This window comes from Rhinoderma darwinii, unplaced genomic scaffold, assembly GCF_050947455.1.
Source record: "Rhinoderma darwinii isolate aRhiDar2 unplaced genomic scaffold, aRhiDar2.hap1 Scaffold_4532, whole genome shotgun sequence".
Taxonomy (NCBI): Eukaryota; Metazoa; Chordata; class Amphibia; order Anura; family Rhinodermatidae; genus Rhinoderma; species Rhinoderma darwinii.
The window spans coordinates 51,858-73,458 of NW_027463957.1; the positions used below are offsets into that span (position 1 = coordinate 51,858).

General features: G+C 40.8%; 1 protein-coding gene across 3 annotated transcripts in view; it reads left to right on the forward strand.

Moving 5' to 3' along the window:
- Positions 1–21,601, forward strand: part of LOC142717117 (oocyte zinc finger protein XlCOF7.1-like) — a 71,984-nt gene that overhangs the window by 25,351 nt on the left and 25,032 nt on the right. Inside the window, exons 7-8 of one of the 3 annotated variants that reach the window (XM_075848726.1) lie at positions 5,368–5,455; positions 5,548–5,737. The exons of the other annotated variants lie outside the window; for them this stretch is intronic. Coding sequence (XP_075704841.1) covers positions 5,368–5,455; positions 5,548–5,560 — 101 coding nt within the window. The 3' untranslated portion in view covers positions 5,561–5,737. Of the gene's footprint in view, positions 1–5,367; positions 5,456–5,547; positions 5,738–21,601 lie in introns of those variants that run through there. 3 annotated transcript variants of the gene reach the window in all.

Here is a 21,601-nt window from a genome sequence, read left to right on the forward strand (position 1 = left end):
ATGCCCAATTTGTGGTGATAAACTGACGTTTGGGCCCATGCGAGGCATCAGAAGGAAAGGACCACCATTTGGCCTACTGAAGCTTTTCTGGTGCTAAGTCATGTATGCAGAAGCCCCTGAGGCACCAGTACAGTTGAAACCCCCGAGAAGTGACCCCATTTTAAAAACGACACCCCTTAAGACTAGAGGTGTAGTGAGCATTTTGACCCCACAGGTACTGTGTAAAAGATAATGCGCAGCAGATGGTGCAGAGTGAGATTTGCAATTTTATATATATATATATATATGGCATGTCAGTGTCCGATGTAGTGTGCCCAGCATGCGCCACCGGAGATATACACCCCATAAGATGTAATGTGGGTTCTCCTGGGTACGGCAATACCCTACATGTGGCTGTTATCAGCTGCCTGGGCACACAGCAGGGCTCAGAAGGGAAAGACGAGGGGGGATAAGCTGTGCGGAGTGCATCAGGGTAAGTAAAACTGGGGTAGATTAAAAATCAAGGGATGTATGATCAATTTTAAAACAATCTTTTATACAGAGCTCTGGTTTTTCAGGACACGTGTCACATTGATATATTGTGTCCCTCCTTATCGCCCTCTTATAGCAGACTCTGCACCCCTTTTGACTCTTTCCCTTTCCACCGGTTTTGGAACTTCTCCTGGAAAGTGTTGCCCTGGTACGATGTGTGTGGGCCCGCTTCCAGAAGTACTGGGTGCCCCCCCTTCCTGGTCCCTAAAGATTAGTTTCTTGATAACCACCTCTTGAAATTCCAGGAAAGTTCCCGTCTGGCCTGTACATCGACGTAGCACGTAACGCATTGTACAATGCCATCTGTATGATGTGCCCGGCCAGCTTCTTATACCACACCGCATGGCGCTGTAGGGCTTCAGGACTTGATTTGACAAGTCCATCCCTCCCAAGTACCTACTGTAGTCCAGGATGCAGTCTGGTTTGGGGGTGGCCTTTCCTTCATGTATCCTAAATCTGTAGGTATACCCTGATTCACTCTCGCAGCTCATACATCTTCACGCCATACCTTGCCCTCTTATCCGGCAGGTACTCGCGGAATTGAACCCTCCCTTTAAAATGTACCAGGGACTCATCAATAGAAATACAATTCTCGGGGGTGAATGCTGGGAAAACCGGGCACTGGCACGGTCTAATAGGGGTCTCCGTTTATACAAACGGTCAAAACTGGGGTCATCTCGGGGTGGGCACGGCTCATTATCAGTATAATGTAAGAAGCAAAGTATTGCCTAATTTATTTATTTTTTTAGGTTCCAGTTCAGTTCTGAAGTTGCTTTGAGGGGCCCATATATTAGAAACCCCCATCAAACACCCCATTTTAGAAACTAGACCCCTCAAAGTATTCACAACAGCATTTAGAAAGTTTATGAACCCTTTAGGTGTTTCACAGGAATTTAGAGCAAAGTAGAGGTGAAATTTACATATTTATTTTTGTCAGAAAATCCTTTTTATGCAATTTTTTTTCTATAACACAAAAGGTTTTACCAGAGAAACGCAACTCAAAATGTATTGCCCAGATTCTGCAGTTTTGAGAAATATCCCACATGTGGCCCTAGTGCGGTAATGTACTGAAGCACCGGCCTCCGAAGCAAAGGAAGACCTAGTGGATTTTGAGGCCTCTTTTTTATTAGGCACCATGTCCGGTTTGAAGAGGTCTTGTGGTGCCAAAACAGTGGAAACCCCCCAAAAGTGACCCCAATTTTGAAACTAGACCCCTTGAGGAATTCATTGTAGTTTTCTTGGGGTGCATGCGGCTTTTTGATCAGTTTTTATTCTATTTTTAGGTGGCGTGGTGACTAAAAACAGCAATTCTACTATTGTTTTGTTATTCTATTTTTTTTACAGCGTTCACCGTGCGCTATAAATGACATTCACTTTATTCTGCGGGGCGATACGATTACGGCGATACCGGATGTTTATAGTTTTTTTTATGTATTATGGCGTTTGCACAATAAAATACGTTTTGGAAAAAATCATTCCCTTTTTGTGTTACCTTATTCTAAGAGCCAGAACTTCTTTATTTTTCCATCAATAAAGCCGTGCGAGGACTTATTTTTTGCGTAACGAACTGTAGTTTCGATCAGGACCATTTTTCGGTACATGCGACTTTTTGATCTCTTTTTCTTCAATTTTTTGCGAGGTGAAGTGACCAAACAATTGTGATTGTGGTACGGTCTATTATTATTTTATTTTACGGCGTTCACCGTGCGGGATAAATAACGAAATCATTTTGTAGTTCAGGCCGTTACGGACGCGGCGATACCAATTATGTATAGTTTGTTTGTTTATATATTTTTATTAATAATAAATGACTGATAAGGGAAAAGGGGGGATTTTTACTTTTAATACTTTTTAAAACTTTTATTTTCTTATTTTTACACATCTTTTTTTAACTATTTTTTAACTTTATTACTTTGTCCCACTAGGGGACTTGAGGGCAGGAGGCCCTGATCGCAATTCTAATACACTGCACTACATGCGTAGTGCAGTGTATTAGAACTGTCAGCTACTCACTGACAGCAAGCATAGTGGGTCCTGACGTTGTCAGGAACCACTAGGCTTCCGTCTATGGCATAGCCGGACGCCATTGTTTGGTGTCCGGTTGCCATAGTCACCATCGCCGGCCGCTATCGTGTAGCAGGCCGGCGATGGCGGATTAACCCCTAAGAAGCCGCGATCGCTATTGAACGCGGCTTCTGAGGGGTTAATCGGCGGGGAAGCTTCGCGATCGGTCCCGGCACATTGAGCAGTGATAGTCTGCTGTCGGAAACAGCAGCTATCACAGCTCATGAACGCGCCCCGCGTGAACGGCGCCGTGTTTACTCCATGACCTACTATTAGGTCACTGAGCACGAACGCTACAGTTAGCATGACCTAATAGTAGGTCATGGAGCGTTAAGGCGTTAAAGAACTGCAACAGTGTGTATATATGTATGTGTATATATGTATGTATGTGTATGTGTGTGTATGTATGTGGATATATGTATGTGTGTGTATGTATGTGTATATATGTATGTATGTGTGTGTATATATGTATGTGTATGTATGTATGTGTGTGTGTGTGTGTGTGTATATATGTATGTGTGTATGTATGTGTATATATGTGTATGTATGTATGTGTATGTATGTGTATGTATGTATGTGTATATATGTATGTGTGCATGTATGTGTGTATGTATGTGTATATATGTATGTGTGTATGTATGTGTATATATGTATGTGTGTATGTATGTGTATATATGTATGTGTGTATATATATATGTGTATATATTTATATATATATATAACATACGCACACACACACATAAATAACGGGTAAATCTATTTTAAAAAATTACAAAATTGTTTATTTTTCAATTTTTTTTGTGATTTTTCTGCTCATAATAAAATTGTAAAATATGGAATTAATTAAACTAATCTAGAAAATGAAAGCCTCATAAGTCTTGTAAAAATCAAAGTTAAAATAGTTGTGATATTCAAAGCGGTTGCAAAGTTATTATCGTCTAAAGAAGTGCAAATCAGAAACGGAAAATGTGACCTGGACGCAGGGGCATCAATGACCCCTGGTCATGAAAGGGTTAATTATGTACCGAAAATACAATTGACAAAATCTACAATCAATATATATATAAAGTATTTTTCGGACTATAAGGCGCAGTTTTTAGCAAGAATAAATCTTGCTAACAAGTCCCTGCGTGTTATAGTCGGCAGTGCCGGGCCCCCTGACCGCTCCTTACTTAACCCCTTCCCGACCCGTGATGTGCCAGCACATCATCAGGCGGGGGAGGGGATGATGTATGGAGCGGGCTCACGCGCTGAGCCTGCCCCATACACTGCAGGTGTCAGCTTCTGACACGCTGCACTACCGGCTAGGAACAGAGATGGCGCTGTTTAACTAGTTAAATACTGTGGTCAATAGCGACCGCAGCATTTATATTGGTTTTCCTACGAAGGACATTTATGACATATCCACAGGTGTAATATCTCTAGAACGGGGCCCCCTAAGCCCCATTCCATCTTACCCGGCTCCGCGGTCTTCCGGCCACTTCACTTCCTGGTTACATGTTCGAGGTACGCAAACAGCGTAACTCTCTGAGCTACGCAGTTTCCGCAACTCCCATAGAACTGAATAGTAGTTACGGCTACAGAGTAGCACGCTACGCTGCTTCTATAACGGACATTCACTACTATGGGAGTTCCGGAAACAGCGTAGCTCAGCGAGTTACGCTGTTTCCGTAACTCATCCATGTATTGCAGTGTATTGTACCAGCGATCTAATGATCACTGGTTCAAGTCCCCTAGGGGAACTAATAAAATGTGTGTAAAAAAAAATAATCTAAAGTTAAAAAAAAACATTTCCCATTTTCCCCAAGCACAATGTAAAAATAAAAAAATAATAATAAAATTGGTATCGCTGCATCTGTAAAAGTCCGGAACTATTACAACATGGCATTATTTGACTCACACAGTGAACGGTGTAAAAATGTTTTATTTAAAACCCCCGACTGTCTGTATTCTTCTACCATATTACGTTATAAATGGCCGCTCTGTTGTAACGGTTCACTGGGATACGCTTCTTGTGATGTCATCTAGAATGTGGGCAGATTCTATTTCTCTGAGCGTGACGTCCTCTAGAGAATCTGAGCGTGATGTCATGTGAAGGGCGGGGCCTGTGATCTGCATGTGTTCCGTTTGCACATAATGGCCCTCAGGTTGTGACATCATCAAGTTTATAAATTGGGGTCACACATTGACCGCGGTGTCAGTTTCTCTTGCTGGCTCTCATCATGGACGTGTCTCATATGAAGAAGAGGAGGATGGTGATGTTTCCAATGATGAGTGTTGTAGAGAAGATGGAGGTTGGCGGACGCCAATTTCCGGAGGACGTGGAGATGGAGGAGGAGGATGAGAAGATGGAGGCTGGCGGACGCCAGTTTCCAGAGGACGTGGAGATGGAGGAGGAGGATGAGAAGATGGAGGCTGGCGGACGCCAGTTTCCAGAGGACGTGGAGATGGAGGATGGGAAGATGGAGGTTGGCGGACGCCAATTTCCAGCTCCTGATGTGGAGATGGACGACCTTTCGGGGGCTACGGTTAACATCAGGGCCTCCAACCCCCGAAAGAGAAAGTGGCCATTTTAGTAACATCTGCCACTTGGGGCCCATTTACCATCAGGGCCTCCAACCCCCGGGAGAGATAGCGGCCATCTTATTTCCATCTGCCGCTCGGGGCCCATTTACCATCTTTAGGTGAGGTAAGTGCCGTCCACTGATGATCTTCTCACCTCACGACTCTTCTACAGCCGCCTGGACACTGAATTTCTGATTTGTTTTGCAGTTGTCACCCCAATATTGTGGTCTTTACCACCTAAACCATCAGAAATTCCCATGAAGACTCCTCCAGTGATGAGCAGACGTGAGATCCGGTAAGTCTGACGTCTTCCGCTCGTCTTCATCTTCTCCTTGTGGTGAAGGTTTTGTGAATTTTTTTGCTTATTTGTATTTTTTCCTTTTCTAGGATCCGACTTTGAAAAATATGAAAAACGTTTCCGGTTTCTTCTGATCCAGGATCGAGCTGTGTAAGGGTGGACTGGCGGCCATATCCACGGGTGAAGAAGGACCCTCCCCCTCTTCATCTCACCGATCATCGCATGTTAAAGGGCCGGAGCCACAGAAAACCGCACAGAAATTCTACCAGATTCTATAATAAACAGATTTATTTTTACCATTTTTAGTGTTTTCATTTCTAGATTGGGGAATTTATCCAGGGAACCTGTGTTCTATGGGGGTCCGAAGGTTATAGGTGTAATACTCTGCAGAATATATCACTCTGTATCTGTCAGGAGGTGGAGAGGACAGAGCAATGTTCTGCAGATCTGTAGAGAGGTCAGTGGTGTAATAATCTGCAGAATATATCACACTGTATCTGTCAGTAGAGGACAGAGCAATGTTCTGCAGATCTCTAGACAGGTCAGTGGTGTAATAATCTGCAGAATATATCACTCTGTATCTGTCAGGAGGTGGAGAGGACAGAGCAATGTTCTGCAGATCTCTAGAGAGGTCAGTGGTGTAATACTCTGCAGAATATATCACTCTGTATCTGTCAGGAGGTGGAGAGGACAGAGCAATGTTCTGCAGATCTGTAGAAAGGTCAGTGGTGTAATAATCTGCAGAATATATCACTCTGTATCTGTCAGTAGAGGACAGAGCAATGTTCTGCAGATCTGTAGAGAGGTCAGTGGTGTAATAATCTGCAGAATATATCACTCTGTATCTGTCAGGAGGTGGAGAGGACAGAGCAATGTTCTGCAGATCTGTAGAGAGGTCAGTGGTGTAATAATCTGCAGAATATATCACTCTGTATCTGTCAGGAGGTAGAGGAGCGATGTTCTGCAGATCTGTAGAGAGGTCAGTGGTGTAATAATCTGCAGAATATATCACTATGTATCTGTCAGTAGAGGACAGAGCAATGTTCTGCAGATCTGTAGACAGGTCAGTGGTGTAATAATCTGCAGAATATATCACTATGTATCTGTCAGGAGGTGGAGAGGACAGAGCAATGTTCTGCAGATCTGTAGAGAGGTCAGTGGTGTAATAATCTGCAGAATATATCACTATGTATCTGTCAGTAGAGGACAGAGCAATGTTCTGCAGATATCTAGACAGGTCAGTGGTGTAATAATCTGCAGAATATATCACTATGTATCTGTCAGTAGAGGACAGAGCAATGTTCTGCAGATCTGTAGACAGGTCAGTGGTGTAATAATCTGCAGAATATATCACTCTGTATCTGTCAGTAGAGGACAGAGCAATGTTCTGCAGATCTGTAGAGAGGTCAGTGGTGTAATACTCTGCAGAATATATCACTATGTATCTGTCAGTAGAGGACAGAGCAATGTTCTGCAGATCTCTAGAGAGGTCAGTGGTGTAATAATCTGCAGAATATATCACTATGTATCTGTCAGTAGAGGACAGAGCAATGTTCTGCAGATCTGTAGAGAGGTCAGTGGTGTAATAATCTGCAGAATATATCACTCTGTATCTGTCAGTAGAGGACAGAGCAATGTTCTGCAGATCTGTAGAGAGGTCAGTGGTGTAATAATCTGCAGAATATATCACTCTGTATCTGTCAGTAGAGGACAGAGCAATGTTCTGCAGATCTGTAGAGAGGTCAGTGGTGTAATAATCTGCAGAATATATCACTCTGTATCTGTCAGTAGAGGACAGAGCAATGTTCTGCAGATCTGTAGACAGGTCAGTGGTGTAATAATCTGCAGAATATATCACTCTGTATCTGTCAGGAGGTGGAGAGGACAGAGCAATGTTCTGCAGATCTGTAGAGAGGTCAGTGGTGTAATAATCTGCAGAATATATCACTCTGTATCTGTCAGTAGAGGACAGAGCAATGTTCTGCAGATCTGTAGAGAGGTCAGTGGTGTAATACTCTGCAGAATATATCACTATGTATCTGTCAGTAGAGGACAGAGCAATGTTCTGCAGATCTCTAGAGAGGTCAGTGGTGTAATAATCTGCAGAATATATCACTCTGTATCTGTCAGGAGGTGGAGAGGACAGAGCAATGTTCTGCAGATCTGTAGAGAGGTCAGTGGTGTAATAATCTGCAGAATATATCACTATGTATCTGTCAGTAGAGGACAGAGCAATGTTCTGCAGATCTGTAGAGAGGTCAGTGGTGTAATAATCTGCAGAATATATCACTATGTATCTGTCAGTAGAGGACAGAGCAATGTTCTGCAGATCTGTAGAGAGGTCAGTGGTGTAATAATCTGCAGAATATATCACTCTGTATCTATCAGTAGAGGACAGAGCAATGTTCTGCAGATCTGTAGAGAGGTCAGTGGTGTAATAATCTGCAGAATATATCACTCTGTATCTGTCAGGAGGTGGAGAGGACAGAGCAATGTTCTGCAGGTCTCTAGAGAGGTCAGTGGTGTAATAATCTGCAGAATATATCACTCTGTATCTGTCAGGAGGTGGAGAGGACAGAGCAATGTTCTGCAGATCTGTAGAGAGGTCAGTGGTGTAATAATCTGCAGAATATATCACTCTGTATCTGTCTGGAGGCTTTTTGGAATTTTTCTTGAAAATATAAACAATTGCTGGTAAATTTATACATTTTCTAACGACATAAAACAGAAGGACAGATAAAGTAATGCCAACAAGGGACAATATATTACCCCCCCCCCATAAAAAGTGGGGGTGAAATGTCCGAATGTTTCTCTTATTCTGCAGATATAATTTTATTCCTTTATTTCACTAACACAGCAGATGATAACAGAGAATCACAGCTCAATATTTATTACCCCGATTCTGCAGTGTTTAGTGATATGACATATGTGGCCCTAGTGTGCCATGTGACTTATTGGACTCTTTGCGGAGCAACTCACGCGGCGGCAGAAACGGGAGAACAAATATGAAAGACCCCCAGTTTGTGCAAAGTGAAATTGAGCTGGGCAGCATAAAGCAGCCGTCAGCTGAGTGGACCCCCCTATAAGAGCAGGGGGCCCCGGCATTTGCCCGATTCGACCATGTGTGGACGCTGGCCCTGGTCTGTGTCCTGAGAACGTAGATGCAGTTGACACCGGGACATGCCAGCGGCCGATCGGGACACCACCTGGAATCTGGGAGTGTTCGGAGGTATGGAGACCCTCCCCAAATGACCCCATTTTGGATTCTACACCCCTCAGGGCGAGCATTTAGGGCTGCAGTGAGCATTTTGACACCACAGGTGTTACATCGATTGTATTAGAATTGAGCAGTGGAAATAAAGTCGTTTTAGCTCAAAATTTATTTATATTTAAAAAGAAAGAAACGATAACAAGGAGTACATCAGGGTATATGTAATATGTGAGGAGTATATCAGGGTATATGTAATATGTGAGGAGTATATCAGGGTATATGTAATATGTGAGGAGTACATCAGGGTATATGTAATATGTGAGGAGTACATCAGGGTATATGTAATCTGTGAGGAGTACAGCAGGATATATGTAATATGTGAGGAGTACATCAGGGTATATGTAATCTGTGAGGAGTACATCAGGGTATATGTAATCTATGAGGAGTACATCAGGGTATATGTAATATGTGAGGAGTACATCAGGGTATATGTAATCTGTGAGGAGTACATCAGGGTATATGTAATATGTGAGGAGTACATCAGGGTATATGTAATCTGTGAGGAGTACATCAGGGTATATGTAATATGTGAGGAGTACATCAGGATATATGTAATCTGTGAGGAGTACATCAGGGTATATGTAATCTGTGAGGAGTACATCAGGGTATATGTAATCTGTGAGGAGTACATCAGGGTATATGTAATCTGTGAGGAGTACATCAGGGTATATGTAATCTGTGAGGAGTACATCAGGGTATATGTAATATGTGAGGAGTACATCAGGGTATATGTAATATGGGAGGAGTACATCAGGGTATATGTAATATGTGAGGAGTACATCAGGGTATATGTAATATGTGAGGAGTACATCAGGGTATATGTAATATGTGAGGAGTACATCAGGGTATATGTAATATGTGAGGAGTACATCAGGGTATATGTAAGCTGTGAGGAGTACATCAGGGTATATGTAATATGTGAGGAGCACATCAGGGTATATGTAATATGTGAGGAGTATATCAGGGAATATGTAATCTGTGAGGAGTACATCAGGATATATGTAATATGTGAGGAATACATCAGGGTATATGTAATATGTGAGGAGTACATCAGGATATATGTAATATGTGAGGAATACATCAGGGTATATGTAATATGTGAGGAGTACATCAGGATATATGTAATCTGTGAGGAGTACATCAGGGTATATGTAATATGTGAGGAGTACATCAGGATATATGTAAAATGGGAGGAGTACATTAGGGTATATGTTATCTGTGAGGAGTACTTTAGGGTATATGTAATCTGTGAGGAGTACATCAGTGTATATGTAATATATGAGGAGTACATCAGGGTATATGTAATATGTGAGGAGTACATCAGGGTATATGTAATATGTGAGGAGTACATCAGGGTATATGTAATCTGTGAGGAGTACATCAGGGTATATGTAATATGTGAGGAGTACATCAGGGTATATGTAATCTGTGAGGAGTACATCAGGATATATGTAATATGTGAGGAGTACGATGTGAGGAGCACATCAGGGTATATGTAATATGTAAGGAGTACATCAGGGTATATGTAAGATGTGAGGAGTACATCAGGATATATGTAATATGTGAGGAGTACATCAGGATATATGTAATATGTGAGGAGCACATCAGGGTATATGTAATCTGTGAGGAGTACATCAGGTTATATGTAATATGTGAGGAGTACATCAGGATATATGTAATATGTGAGGAGTACATCAGGGTATATGTAATCTGTGAGGAATACATCAGGGTATATGTAATATGTGAGGAGTACATCAGGGTATATGTAATATGTGAGGAGTACATCAGGGTATATGTAATCTGTGAGGAGTACATCAGGGTATATGTAATCTGTGAGGAGTACATCAGGGTATATGTAATATGTGAGGAGTACATCAGGGTATATGTAATATGTGAGGAGTACATCAGGGTATATGTAATATGGGAGGAGTACATCAGGGTATATGTAATATGTGAGGAGCACATCAGGGTATATGTAATATGTGAGGAGTATATCAGGGAATATGTAATCTGTGAGGAGTACATCAGGGTATATGTAATATGTGAGGAGTACATCAGGCTATATGTAAGATGTGAGGAGTATATCAGGGTATATGTAATATGTGAGGAGTACATTAGGGTATATGTAATCTGTGAGGAGTACATCAGGATATATGTAATCTGTGAGGAGTACATCAGGGTATATGTAATATGTGAGGAGTACATCAGGGTATATGTAATATGTGAGGAGCCCATCAGGCTATATGTAATCTGTGCTGAGTACATCAGGGTATATGTAAACTGGGCGGAGTACATCAGGATATGTAATCTGCGTAGTACATTAGGGTATATGTAATCTGAGCGGAGTACATCAGGGTATATGTAAACTGTGCGGAGTACATCAGGGTATATGTAAAATGGGCGGAGTACATCAGGATATATGTAATCTGTGAGGAGTACATCAGGGTATATGTAAACTGTGTGGAGTACATCAGGGTATATGTAAGCTGTGCGGAGTATATCAGGGTATATGTAATATGTGAGGAGTACATCAGGATATATGTTATCTATGAGGAGTACATCAGGGTATATGTAATCTGTGACGAGTACATCAGGGTATATGTAAACTGTGAGGAGTACATCAGGAGATATGTTATCTATGAGGATTACATCCGGGTATATGTAATCTGTGAAAAGTACATCAGGGTATTTGTAAATTGTGAGGAGTACATCAGGATATATGTAATCTGTGAGGAGTACATCAGGATATATGTAATCTGTGAGGAGTACATCAGGATATATGTAATACGTGAGGAGTACATCAGGGTATATGTAAGCTGGGTTGAGTACATCAGGGTATATGTAAGCCGTGAGGAGTACATCAGGGTATATGTAATCTGAGCGGAGTACATCAGGGTATATGTAAGCAGGACGGAGTACATCAGAGTATATGTAAACTGTGAGGAGTACATCAGGATATATGTAATCTGTGCTGAGTACATCAGGGTATATGTAAACTGGGCGGAGTACATCAGGATATGTAATCTGCGTAGTACATTAGAGTATATGTAATCTGAGCGGAGTACATCAGGGTATATGTAAGCTGGACAGAGTACATCAGGGTATATGTAAGCTGTGCGGAGTACATCAGGGTATATGTAAGATGGGCGGAGTACATCAGGATATATGTAATCTGTGAGGAGTACATCAGGGTATATGTAAACTGTGAGGAGTACATCAGGGTATATGTAAGCTGTGCGGAGTATATCAGGGTATATGTAGTATGTGAGGAGTACATCAGGGTAAATGTAATCTGTGACAAGTACATCAGGGTATATGTAAACTGTGAGGAGTACATCAGGATATATGTTATCTATGAGGATTACATCAGGGTATTTGTAAATTGTGAGGAGTACATCAGGGTATATGTAATCTGTGAGTAGTACATCAGGGTATATGTAATCTGTGAGGAGTACATCAGGGTATATGTAATCTGTGAGGAGTACATCAGGGTATATGTAAACTGTGAGGAGTACATCAGGATATATGTAATCTGTGAGGAGTACATCAGGATATATGTAATATGTGAGGAGTACATCAGGGTATATGTAAACTGGGTTGAGTACATCAGGGTATATATAAGCTGTGAGGAGTACATCAGGGTATATGTAAGCTGTGAGGAGTACATCAGGGTATATGTAAGGTGTGAGGAGTACATCAGGGTATATGTAATATGTGAGGAGTACATCAGGATATATGTAATCTGAGGAGTACATCAGGGTATATGTAATCTGTGAGGAGTACATCAGGGTATGTGTAATCTGTGAGGAGTACATCAGGGTATATGTAATCTGTTAGTAGTACATCAGGGTATATGTAAGATGTGAGGAGTACATCAGGGTATATGTAATATGTGAGGAGTACATCTGGGTATATGTAATCTGTGAGGAGTATATCAGGTTATATGTAAAATGTGAGGAGTACATCAGGGTATATGTAATATGTGAGGTGTACATCAGGGTATATGTAATCTGTGAGGAGTACATCAGGGTATATGTAATATGTGAGGAGTACATCAGGGTATATGTAATCTGTGAGGAGTACATCAGGGTATATGTAATCTGTGAGGGGTACATCAGGGTATATGTAATATGTGAGGGGTACATCAGGGTATATGTAATATGTGAGGAGTACATCAGGATATATGTAATATGTGAGGAGTACATCAGGATATATGTAATCTGTGAGTAGTACATCAGGGTATATGTAATCTGTGAGTAGTACATCAGGATATATGTAAAATGTGAGGAGAACATCAGGGTATATGTAATATGTGAGTAGTACATCAGTGTATATGTAATTTGTGTGGAGTACATCAGGGTATATGTAAGATGTGAGGAGTACATCAGGGTATATGTAATATGTGAGGAGTACATCAGGGTATATGTAATCTGTGAGGAGTACATCAGGGTATATGTAATATGTGAGGAGTACATCAGGGTATATGTAATCTGAGGAGTACATCAGGGTATATGTAATATGTGAGGAGTACATCAGAGTATATGTAATCAATGAGGAGTACATCAAGATATATGTAATCTGTGTGGAGTACATCAGGGTATATGTAATCTGTGAGGAGTACATCAGGGTATATGTAATCTGTGAGGAGTACATCAGTGTATATGTAATCTGTGAGGAGTACATCAGGGTTTATGTAATATGTGAGGAGTACATCAGGGTATATGTAAGGAGTACATCAGGATATATGCAATCTGTGAGGAGTACTTCAGGATATATGTAATCTGTGAGGAGTACATCAGGGTATATGTAAGCTGTGAGGAGTACATTAGGGTATATGTAAATTGTGAGGAGTACATCAGGGTATATGTAATCTGTGAGTAGTACATCAGGGTATATGTAATCTGTGAGGAGTACATCAGGATATATGTAATCTGTGTGGAGTACATCAGGGTATATGTAATCTGTGAGGAGTACATCAGGGTATATGTAATCTGTGAGGAGTACATCAGTGTATATGTAATCTGTGAGGAGTACATCAGGGTATATGTAATATGTGAGGAGTAAATCAGGGTATATGTAAGGAGTACATCAGGATATATGCAATCTGTGAGGAGTACATCAGGATATATGTAATCTGCGGAGTACATCAGGGTATATGTAATCTGTGAGGAGTACATCAGGGTATATGTAAATTGTGAGGAGTACATCAGGATATATGTAAGATGTGAGGAGAACATCAGGGTATATGTAATCTGTGAGGAGTACATCAGGGTATATGTAATCTGTGAGGAGTACATCAGGGTATATGTAATTTGTGTGGAGTACATCAGGGTATATGTAAGATGTGAGGAGTACATCAGGGTATATGTAATATGTGAGGAGTACATCAGGGTATATGTAATCTGTGAGGAGTACATCAGGGTATATGTAATATGTGAGGAGTACATCAGGGTATATGTAATCTGAGGAGTACATCAGGGTATATGTAATATGTGAGGAGTACATCAGAGTATATGTAATCAATGAGGAGTACATCAGGATATATGTAATCTGTGTGGAGTACATCAGGGTATATGTAATCTGTGAGGAGTACATCAGGGTATATGTAATCTGTGAGGAGTACATCAGTGTATATGTAATCTGTGAGGAGTACATCAGGGTATATGTAATATGTGAGGAGTACATCAGGGTATATGTAAGGAGTACATCAGGATATATGCAATCTGTGAGTAGTACATCAGGATATATGTAATCTGTGAGGAGTACATCAGGGTATATGTAAGCTGGGAGGAGTACATCAGGGTATATGTAAATTGTGAGGAGTACATCAGGGTATATGTAATCTGTGAGTAGTACATCAGGGTATATGTAATCTGTGAGGAGTACATCAGGGTATATGTAATCTGTGAGGAGTACATCAGGGTATATGTAAACTGTGAGGAGTACATCAGGATATATGTAATCTGTGAGGAGTACATCAGGATATATGTAATATGTGAGGAGTACATCAGGGTATATGTATTATGTGAGGAGTACATCAGGGTATATGTAATATGTGAGGAGTACATCAAGGTATATGTAATATGTGAGGAGTACATCAGGGTATATGTAATATGTGAGGAGTACATCAAGGTATATGTAATCTGTGAGGAGTACATCAGGATATATGTAATATGTGAGGAGTACATCAGGGTATATGTAATATGTGAGGAGTACATCAGTGTATATGTAATCTGTGAGGAGTACATCAGGGTATATGTAATATGTGAGGAGTACATCAGGGTATATGTAATCTGTGAGGAGTACATCAGGGTATATGTAATATGTGAGGAGTACATCAGGGTATATGTAATATGTGAGGAGTACATCAGGGTATATGTAAGCTGTGATGAGTACATCAGGGTATATGTAAATTGTGAGGAGTACATCAGGGTATATGTAATCTGTGAGTAGTACATCAGGGTATATGTAATCTGTGAAGAGTACATCAGGGTATATGTAATCTGTGAGGAGTACATCAGGGTATATGTAAACTGTGAGGAGTACATCAGGATATATGTAATCTGTGAGGAGTACATCAGGATATATGTAATCTGTGAGGAGTACATCAGGGTATATGTAAACTGGGTTGAGTACATCAGGGTATATGTAAGCTGTGAGGAGTACATCAGGGTATATGTAAGCTGTGAGGAGTACATCAGGGTATATGTAAGCTGTGAGGAGTACATCAGGGTATATGTAAGGTGTGAGGAGTACATCAGGGTATATGTAATCTGTGAGGAGTACATCAGGGTATATGTAATTTGTGTGGAGTACATCAGGGTATATGTAAGATGTGAGGAGTACATCAGGGTATATGTAATATGTGAGGAGTACATCAGGGTATATGTAATATGTGAGGAGTACATCAGGGTATATGTAATCTGTGAGGAGTACATCAGGGTGTATGTAATATGTGAGGAGTACATCAGGGTATATGTAATCTGAGGAGTACATCAGGGTATATGTAATATGTGAGGAGTACATCAGAGTATATGTAATCAATGAGGAGTACATCAGGATATATGTAATCTGTGTGGAGTACATCAGGGTATATGTAATCTGTGAGGAGTACATCAGGGTATATGTAATCTGTGAGGAGTACATCAGTGTATATGTAATCTGTGAGGAGTACATCAGGATATATGTAATATGTGAGGAGTACATCAGGGTATATGTAATATGTGAGGAGTACATCAGGGTATATGTAATCTGTGAGGAGTACATCAGGGTATATGTAATCTGTGAGGAGTACATCAGGGTATATGTAATATGTGAGGAGTACATCAGGGTATATGGAATATGTGAGGAGTACATCAGGGTATATGTAATCTGTGAGGAGTACATCAGGGTATATGTAATATGTGAGGAGTACATCAGGATATATGTAAACTGTGAGGAGTACATCAGGGTATATGTAATCTGTGAGGAGTACATCAGGGTATATGTAATCTGAGCGGGGTACATCAGGGTATATGTAATCTGTGAGGAGTACATCAGGATATATGTAAACTATGCGGAGTACATCAGGGCATATGTAATCACTTTGCGGGGCCGTCGATTGTGTTCTAACCACTTAGAAGCCGCAAACGCTATTGAACGCGGCTTCTAAGGAGTTAATCGGCGGGGACCCTGGGGAAGGAGATGTGACAACTGCTGTTTGTGACAGCAGTTGTCATTGCTCACAGATGGGATGGGGGCGGAATGGCAGTTTTTACCAGGACGTACTATTACTTAAATAGCGAGATCTCGCTATAAATCACAGGTTACAGGGAGATTACGCTTGCTCTGCTGTAAGTACCACAGATACGTTAACGAAGTGTCGGGATTGTGAATAGACATCCCTTCCTGGCTGGGCTGTCTAAACAGGCTATGTTCACACGGAGTATTTTGGGGGAGGAATATCTGCCTCAAAATTCCGTTTGGAACTTTGAGGCAGATATTCCTCTCCCTGCACGCCGATTTTCGCGGCGATTATCGCGCCGTTTTTCGCCCGCGGCCATTGAGCGCCGCGGGCATAAAACAGCGAGAAATACGCTTTCTCCTGCCTCCCATTGAAGTCAATGGGAGGTCAGAGGCGGAAGCGCCCGAAGATAGGGCATGTCGCTTCTTTTTCCCGCGAGGCAGTTTTACTGCTCGCGGGAAAAAGACGTCGACGCCTCCCATTGAAATCAATGGGAGGCGTTCTCGGGCCGTTTTTGCCGAGTTTTGCGACGCGGTTTCTGCGTAAAAAAACTCTGCAAAATACCCCGTGTGAACATAGCCTAAGACAGCACATAGTGAACAACGCAGTGTTAGGGTATGTTCACACGGCAGTGTCCGTAACGGCTGAAATTACGGGGCTGTTTTCAGGAGAAAACAGCTCCGTAATTTCAGCCGACATGGCATGTTGAGGCGCTTTTTCGCGGCGTCAATTACGGACGTAAATGAAGCTGTTTTTCCATGGAGTCAATGGAAAACGGCTTCATTTACGTCTGAAGAAGTGACAGGCACTTCTTTGACGCGGGCGTCTATTTACGCGCCATCTTTTGACAGCGACGCGTAAATTTACGCCTCGTGGGAATAGACCAACGTAAAACCCATTGCTTTCAATGGGCAGATGTTTGCCGATGCTATCGAGCCGCATTTTCGGATGTAAATCGAGGCGGAAAACGCCCGAATTACGTCCGTAAATAAGCTGTGTGAACATACCCTTACTATGCGGTGACTAAATGAATGGAGAGAAGTGCATGATGCTGATTGGTCAGCGTCATACACTCCTCTTTACAACGCCCACTTGGTCTAATGGAAAAACACGCCCAGTTGGGCATTAAGAAACTTATTAGCATAAAGCTAAAATCGCTCCTAACGTGGTAAATATAGAACGTTTTCTAAATAAAAAGCATTACTGTCACCGACATTACAGCGCCGATCACATCATGTAGGAGATAGGGCACTTATAATGTGGTGACAGAGCCTCTTTACTTATATAGGAGATAGGGCACTTATAATGTGGTGACAGTGTCTCTTTACTTATATAGGAGATAGGGCACTTATAATGTGGTGACAGAGTCTCATTACTTATATAGGAGATAGGACACTTATAATGTGGTGACAGAGCCTCTTTACTTATATAGGAGATAGGACACTTATAATGTGGTCACAGTGCCTCTTTACTTATATAGGAGATAGGACACTTATAATGTGGTGACAGAGTCTCTTTACTTATATAGGAGATAGGGCACTTATAATGTGGTGACAGCCTCTTTACTTATATAGGAGATAGGGCACTTATAATGTGGTGACAGAGTCTCATTACTTATATAGGAGATAGGGCACTTATAATGTGGTGACAGAGTCTCTTTACTTATATAGGAGATAGGACACTTATAATGTGGTGACAGAGCCTCTTTACTTATATAGGAGATAGGGCACTTATAATGTGGTGACAGAGCCTCTTTACTTATATAGGAGATAGGACACTTATAATGTGGTGACAGAGCCTCTTTACTTATATAGGAGATAGGGCACTTATAATGTGGTGACAGAGTCTCTTTACTTATATAGGAGATAGGACACTTATAATGTGGTGACAGAGTCTCTTTACTTATATAGGAGATAGGACACTTATAATGTGGTGACAGAGCCTCTTTACTTATATAGGAGATAGGACACTTATAATGTGGTGACAGAGCCTCTTTACTTATATAGGAGATAGGACACTTATAATGTGGTGACAGAGTCTCATTACTTATATAGGAGATAGGGCACTTATAATGTGGTGACAGAGTCTCTTTACTTATATAGGAGATAGGACACTTATAATGTGGTGACAGAGCCTCTTTACTTATATAGGAGATAGGACACTTATAATGTGGTGACAGAGCCTCTTTACTTATATAGGAGATAGGGCACTTATAATGTGGTGACAGTGTCTCTTTACTTATATAGGAGATAGGACACTTATAATGTGGTGACAGAGCCTCTTTACTTATATAGGAGATAGGACACTTATAATGTGGTGACAGAGCCTCTTTACTTATATAGGAGATAGGACACTTATAATGTGGTGACAGAGCCTCTTTACTTATATAGGAGATAGGGCACTTATAATGTGGTGACAGAGCCTCTTTACTTATATAGGAGATAGGGCACTTATAATGTGGTGACAGCCGCTTTACTTATATAGGAGATAGGGCACTTATAATGTGGTGACAGAGCCTCTTTACTTATATAGGAGATAGGACACTTATAATGTGGTGACAGAGTCTCTTTACTTATATAGGAGATAGGACACTTATAATGTGGTGACAGAGCCTCTTTACTTATGTAGGAGATAGGACACTTATAATGTGGTGACAGAGCCTCTTTACTTATATAGGAGATAGGGCAGTTATAATGTGGTGACAGCCTCTTTACTTATATAGGAGATAGGACACTTATAATGTGGTGACAGAGTCTCTTTACTTATATAGGAGATAGGACACTTATAATGTGGTGACAGAGCCTCTTTACTTATATAGGAGATAGGGCACTTATAATGTGGTGACAGAGCCTCTTTACTTATATAGGAGATAGGGCACTTATAATGTGGTGACAGAGTCTCTTTACTTATATAGGAGATAGGACACTTATAATGTGGTGACAGAGCCTCTTTACTTATATAGGAGATAGGGCACTTATAATGTGGTGACAGTCTCTTTACTTATATAGGAGATAGGGCACTTATAATGTGGTGACAGAGTCTCTTTACTTATATAAGAGATAGGACACTTATAATGTGGTGACAGCCTCTTTACTTATATAGGAGATAGGACACTTATAATGTGGTGACAGAGCCTCTTTACTTATATAGGAGATAGGACACTTATAATGTGGTGACAGAGTCTCTTTACTTATATAGGAGATAGGGCACTTATAATGTGGTGACAGAGCCTCTTTACTTATATAGGAGATAGGGCACTTATAATGTAGTGACAGAGCCTCATTACTTATATAGGAGATAGGACACTTATAATGTGGTGACAGAGCCTCTTTACTTATATAGAAGATAGGGCACTTATAATGTGGTGACAGTCTCTTTACTTATATAGGAGATAGGACACTTATAATGTGGTGACAGAGCCTCTTTACTTATATAGGAGATAGGGCACTTATAGTGTGGTGACAGAGCCTCTTTACTTATATAGGAGATAGGACACTTATAATGTGGTGACAGAGCCCCTTTACTTATATAGGAGATAGGGCACTTATAATGTGGTGACAGAGCCTCATTACTTATATAGGAGATAGGGCACTTATAATGTGGTGACAGCCTCTTTACTTATATAGGAGATAGGACACTTATAATGTGGTGACAGAGCCTCTTTACTTATATAGGAGATAGGGCACTTATAGTGTGGTGACAGAGCCTCTTTACTTATATAGGAGATAGGACACTTATAATGTGGTGACAGCCTCTTTACTTATATAGGAGATAGGACACTTATAATGTGGTGACAGAGCCTCTTTACTTATATAGGAGATAGGACACTTATAATGTGGTGACAGAGCCTCTTTACTTATATAGGAGACAGGGCACTTATAATGTGGTGACAGAGCCTCTTTACTTATATAGGAGATAGGACACTTATAATGTGGTGACAGAGTCTAATTACTTATATAGGAGATAGGACACTTATAATGTGGTGACAGAGCCTCTTTACTTATATAGGAGATAGGGCACTTATAAGGTGGTGACAGAGTCTCTTTACTTATATAGGAAACAGGACACTTATAATGTGGTGACAGAGCCTCTTTACTTATATAGGAGATAGGACACTTATAATGTGGTGACAGAGTCTCTTTACTTATATAGGAGATAGGGCACTTATAATGTGGTGACAGAGCCTCTTTACTTATATAGGAGATAGGGCACTTATAATGTGGTGACAGAGTCTCTTTACTTATATAGGAGATAGGACACTTATAATGTGGAGACAGAACCTCTTTACTTATATAGGAGATAGGGCACTTATAATGTGGTGACAGAGTCTCTTTACTTATATAGGAGATAGGGCACTTATAATGTGGTGACAGAGTCTCTTTACTTATATAGGAGATAGGACACTTATAATGTGGTGACAGAGCCTCTTTACTTATATAGGAGATAGGGCACTTATAATGTGGTGACAGAGTCTCTTTACTTATATAGGAGATAGGACACTTATAATGTGGAGACAGAACCTCTTTACTTATATAGGAGATAGGACACTTATAATGTGGTGACAGAGCCTCTTTACTTATATAGGAGATAGGACACTTATAATGTGGTGACAGAGCCTCTTTACTTATATAGGAGATAGGGCACTTATAATGTGGTGACAGAGCCTCTTTACTTATATAGGAGATAGGACACTTATAATGTGGTGACAGCCTCTTTATTTATATAGGAGATAGGACACTTATAATGCGGTGACAGAGCCTCTTTACTTATATAGGAGATAGGACACTTATAATGTGGTGACAGAGTCTCTTTACTTATATAGGAGATAGGGCACTTATAATGTGGTGACAGAGTCTCTTTACTTATATAGGAGATAGGACACTTATAATGTGGTGACAGAGCCTCTTTACTTATATAGGAGATAGGGCACTTATAATGTGGTGACAGAGCCTCTTTACTTATATAGGAGATAGGGCACTTATAATGTGGTGACAGCCTCTTTACTTATATAGGAGATAGGACACTTATAATGTGGTGACAGAGTCTCTTTACTTATATAGGAGATAGGGCACTTATAATGTGGTGACAGAGTCTCTTTACTTATATAGGAGATAGGACACTTATAATGTGGTGACAGAGCCTCTTTACT